The sequence below is a fragment of the Engraulis encrasicolus genome, unplaced genomic scaffold, assembly GCF_034702125.1.
Source record: "Engraulis encrasicolus isolate BLACKSEA-1 unplaced genomic scaffold, IST_EnEncr_1.0 scaffold_196_np1212, whole genome shotgun sequence".
In the NCBI taxonomy this organism is placed as follows: domain Eukaryota; kingdom Metazoa; phylum Chordata; class Actinopteri; order Clupeiformes; family Engraulidae; genus Engraulis; species Engraulis encrasicolus.
Window position 1 is genome coordinate 2501 of NW_026945480.1, and position 5000 is coordinate 7500.

Here is a 5000-nt window from a genome sequence, read left to right on the forward strand (position 1 = left end):
CCTCACGCTCCTCACGCTCATCCAAGAGCTCTTATGTTTCTGCAACAAAAGCTGAATTGACAGTAGAAAGAGCAGTGTTGCTAGCAAAAGCAGAGACTCTAAAAGAGAAACACGACTTGCAAGCCAAGATGGAAGCACTACAATTAAAGGAAGACATTGCTGTGAAAAATGCAAAATTAAAGGTCTTAAATGAGGAAGCAAAACCTACAATTGTACCTGAAGATAACATGAATACTTACCTGGAGGAATACCTGGAACAGGAACAACACCGGCCTACGGAAACCATGGCAACGGAAGACAGCAGAGTTGAATTAATGCTTTCACCTCCTCAATTTGCTGATCTAGGGGCTGTGCCGAAAACACCTCTACAGACAGCCATGCGAGCACGAATCTCATCAGTACCAACACCCAGGACAACTACGACTAAAACAACAACTGCAACAATACCAATGCCAACAGCAAACCCACTGGCCACACATGTCACATCCCGACCTACTGCCCCATCCCGACCTACTGCTAGCAAGAGAGTCAGCCAACAAATAGGCGGACAGCTTACTCCTGCAGGGGGCGCATCCAGCCCTATGAACATCTCAGCACAATCAGACATGACAAACCTGCTTGTGTCTGTAGTGTCCCAGACTTCTCTTCCCAAAAAGAAGTTCCTGCCTTCAGTGGTGACCCATTGGAATACCAGTTGTTCACACAAGCTTTCAGACACAATATAGAAGACAGGACTGACAGTTATGAAGACAGACTGTACTTCCTGGAACAGTTTACGGCAGGGCTGCCTAAGCAACTTGTGAGAAGCTGTCTACACATGGATGCTGCATCTGGCTATACGGAAGCAAAGCGCCTACTCAAACACCACTTAGGTGACGAATTTAAAATCTCAGCAGCCTACATGCAGAAGGCCTTGGATTGGGCCACAATTCGTCCAGATGACACAGAGGAATTGAACAGCTATGCACTCTATCTAAGAAGCTGTAACAACACTGCACAAACCTTCCAATACATGTCAGAGCTTGATCTACCATTCAACATGAAACTGATCGTAACAAAACTTTCATACAAACTCCGAGAGAGATGGCGATCTGCTGTGTGCAACCACATGGAGCAGACCAAGCAGAGACCCAAGTTCCACAACCTAGTCGAATTCATTGAAAGGCAAGTTCGAATCATGCAAGATCCAGTGTTTGGCAATATTCAGGATGTGACTAAAAATCTAAAATCCAGACAAGCGGCAACAGACACACGCCATACGAAGTCTGGAAGCAAGAAAAATTTCGCTACCACAGTATCCCCAGTCACAATTTCTACAGATGCCAACACACAGGATTCTGACACCAACACAAACATGAAAGACGCATTTGCAAAACCTTGCATGTACTGCCAGGGACACCACACCATGGAATCTTGCAGACGGATAGCTAAAATTCCCCACGACCAGAAGGTGGAATTTCTGAAGAGCAAAGGGCTTTGTTTTGGATGCTTGACTAAAGGTCATCTCAGCAAGACATGCAAAATCCGTCTGACATGCAATTCCTGCGCAAAGAAACATCCCACGATCTTGCACTTCACAAACAACCCACCAGATGGTGCTACGCAGAATGCGACAGTCTCTTCTATGACCAAGAAAAATGACAGCAATGGTACAGGCTCAGTCTTGGTGAGCATGACGACGTCTACAGGCCAAACAGGGGCCGGCACCATAGATCACAAGCTACCAATTGTACCTGTAAAAGTAAAAACATCCAAGGGCAGTCAGATCATACAAACCTATGCCTTCCTCGATTCCGGAAGTTCTGCAACATTCTGCACCGAGGCACTCATGGAACAGCTGTCTGTGAGGGGAAGGAAAACAGAAATATTATTAAGAACTATGAATCAGGAAAAGCCTGTGCAAACATACAGTGTGACAGGACTGGAAGTCTGCAGCCTTGATGGTGACCAGTTCATAAAGCTTCCTGAAGTCTTTACACAACGCACCATTCCTGTAAAAAGAGAGAACATCCCAGGTGAGGATGATGTGAAACCGTGGCCCTACCTGCACGACATCCACCTCAGGTCCATTACGGCCGACGTCGGTCTGTTGATAGGAGTGAATGTTCCCAAGGCCTTGGAACCACTGCGAGTGATCAACAGCCAAGGCGAAGGTCCTTATGCGGTTTTATTACGGCTTGGATGGATCATCAACGGGCCACTGGGCATTAGTTCACCTGTAGACCACCATGGCCGACCACTGGTCGCATCACACCGAATATCAGTGGCTCGCCTGGAAGAACTCTTGGTCCAGCAGTACAACCAGGATTTCTCAGAATTGGCCTACGAAGAGAAATCGGAGTACTCATTCGAGGACTAAAGATTGCTCAAAATTATGAATGAATCTGTGACTAAAAGAGAAGGTCACTATCAGTTGCGACAACCATTCCGCAGAAATGAGGTCAGTCTGCCAAACAACAGGAAAATGGCCGAACGAAGAGCTCTGAGTCTGAAGAGGAAATTGGAAAAAGATTCAACATTTAAGAAGGACTATATCAGCTTCATGAATGATGTTCTGAGGAAAGGACATGCTGAGATGGTACCTGAAGCACAGCTCCACCGGAATGATGGAAGACTCTGGTACATCCCTCATCACGGGGTCTATCACAAACAGAAAGGGTCTATCCGTGTGGTCTTCGACTGTACTTCCTCTTTCCAAGGCACATCCCTGAACTCTGAGCTACTGCAGGGCCCCGATCTTACGAACACCTTGTTGGGTGTATTACTTCGATTCAGACAGGAATCAGTGGCCATGATGGGGGACATTGAAGGAATGTTCCACCAAGTAAAGATTCCTGAAGAAGATGTGGACTTTCTGAGATTCTTATGGTGGCCAGACGGCAACACTGAACAACCACTGAGAGAATACCGAATGATTGTGCATTTGTTCGGCGCAGTCTCATCCCCAAGCTGTGCAAACTTTGCCCTTCGACAGACAGCTGAGGATAACAAAGACAAGGCCGAGACATCTGTCCTCAATACCATCCTACATAACTTTTATGTAGATGATTGCCTGAAATCAGTGGCAGATGAAAAGCAAGCCATCTCTCTGGTCCAGAACCTGAAAGCAGTTTGCGCAACTGGTGGATTCAAGCTCACCAAATGGGCCAGCAACAGCCGTTCAGTCCTTGCGTCACTGCCTCACGAGGAACGGGCCAAGGAGATCAAGAACATAGACTTGGAAAAGGACAAACTTCCAGCTGAACGTGCTCTTGGCATGAGATGGGACATCGAATCAGATATGTTCTTCTTCAACACCACTCTGAAAGAGAGACCATATAATAGAAGGGGAATCCTGTCAGTGCTGAACTCCATCTATGATCCCCTAGGATTCCTATCTCCAGTCATGCTGTCTGGAAAGATGATTCTCCAAGAGCTCTGCAAGTTGAACCACGGACGGGATGAGGATATCCCAATAGCACTTGCATCAAAGTGGAAGGAATGGCTGAAGGACCTTGAGGCACTCTCCAGCTTCAAAACTGAACGATGCTACAAGCCAGCAGGATATGAAGTCAAAGAGGCCCAATTACACCACTTCTGCAACGCCAGTGAGAATGGCTACGGAACAGTGAGTTACCTGCGACTAACCAGTAGAGGTAGACCTCCTGAGATTGCCTTTCTGATGGGGAAAGCAAGAGTGGCTCCATTGAAGGTGATCACAATACCCCGACTGGAACTCGCATCAGAAGTATTAGCTGCTCGGATGGACAGAATGCTGAAGAATGAGCTAGAGCTCAGGATGTCAGACTCTGTATTCTGTCCTGAAGTACATCATGAATGACTCAAAGAGGTTCAAAACATACGTGGCAAACCGAGTGACACTCATTCGCAATCTGACAGAGAAATCTCAATGGCGTCACATACAAACTGCTCTGAACCCAGCAGACAAGGCATTCAGAGGGATGAGAGCTGAGACCTTACTGACCGATAGAAATTGGATCAAAAGCCCCAACTTCCTGACTGAATCTGAAAGTGCTTGGCCAAAACTCTCTGCTGAACCCCTGGACCTCTCTGAGAATGACCCTGAGGTAAAGAAAAGTGCAGTGACTCTTGCCACAACAATCGAGCAGAACCCACTTACCTACTTCATAGAGCACTTCTCATCATGGCCAAAACTAATCAGAGCTTCAGCTTGGCTCCTGAAGTTTAAGAAACACCTGAGGCAGAAGAGCCAGACCAGTGTCTCATTGAAAATGTCAGTTAAACCCGACCCTGCAGACCAACAGCTTTCAGTGATAGCCTACGTTCAACATCAAGCCTTCAGAAATGAAGTATGCATGCTACAGAAGGGCCAAACTGTGAAAAGAGACAGTAAGCTCTACAAGCTAGACCCTGTTCTCCAAGATGGAATATTGAGAGTGGGTGGCAGACTAAGTAGGCTGGCTATGCCGGAAGAAGTCAAACATCCAGCCATTCTGCCTCACGATCACCATTTATCACAAATACTTATGAGCTACATGCACAACTCATTCAGACACTGTGGAAAAAATCAAATACTCTCAGAACTACGAACAAAATATTGGATTCCTAAAGCAAATGCTGCTGCGAGGAGAATAATGGACGACTGCATACTCTGCAGAAGATGGAACAGCAGAGCCATGAAACAGAAAATGGCGGACCTACCCTCTGTAAGAATAACCCCACACTTGCCCCCATTCACTTACACAGGCCTGGACTACTTCGAACCTATTGAGGTCAAGTATGGTCGCAGCAGAGTGAAGAGATACGGAGCATTATTTACCTGTCTTGTCAGCAGAGCCGTGCACTTGGAGATGTCCTATACCCTAGATACAGATTCCTGCATTTCAGTCATCCGCAGATTCATCTGTAGACGTGGCCAAGTTAAGGAGATCCTCAGTGACAACGGAACCAACTTTGTGGGAACCGAAAGGGAGCTCAGAGAAGCCCTTGCTCACCTGAACTTCAATAAGATACAGAAGGCAATGCATGAGAAGGGAATC

The 5000-nt window shown here is 46.6% G+C and overlaps 1 protein-coding gene across 1 annotated transcript in view; it reads left to right on the top strand.

Moving 5' to 3' along the window:
- Window positions 1-3400: 3400 nt before the first annotated feature.
- LOC134442652 (heparan-sulfate 6-O-sulfotransferase 1-A-like) overlaps window positions 3401-5000 on the top strand; it is a gene marked incomplete at its 3' end in the record, with an annotated part of 49171 nt that continues 47571 nt past the window's right edge. The window contains exons 1-2 of the mRNA XM_063192696.1: window positions 3401-3635; window positions 4708-4738. Coding sequence (XP_063048766.1) covers window positions 3401-3635; window positions 4708-4738 — 266 coding nt within the window. The remainder of the gene's footprint in view (window positions 3636-4707; window positions 4739-5000) is intronic.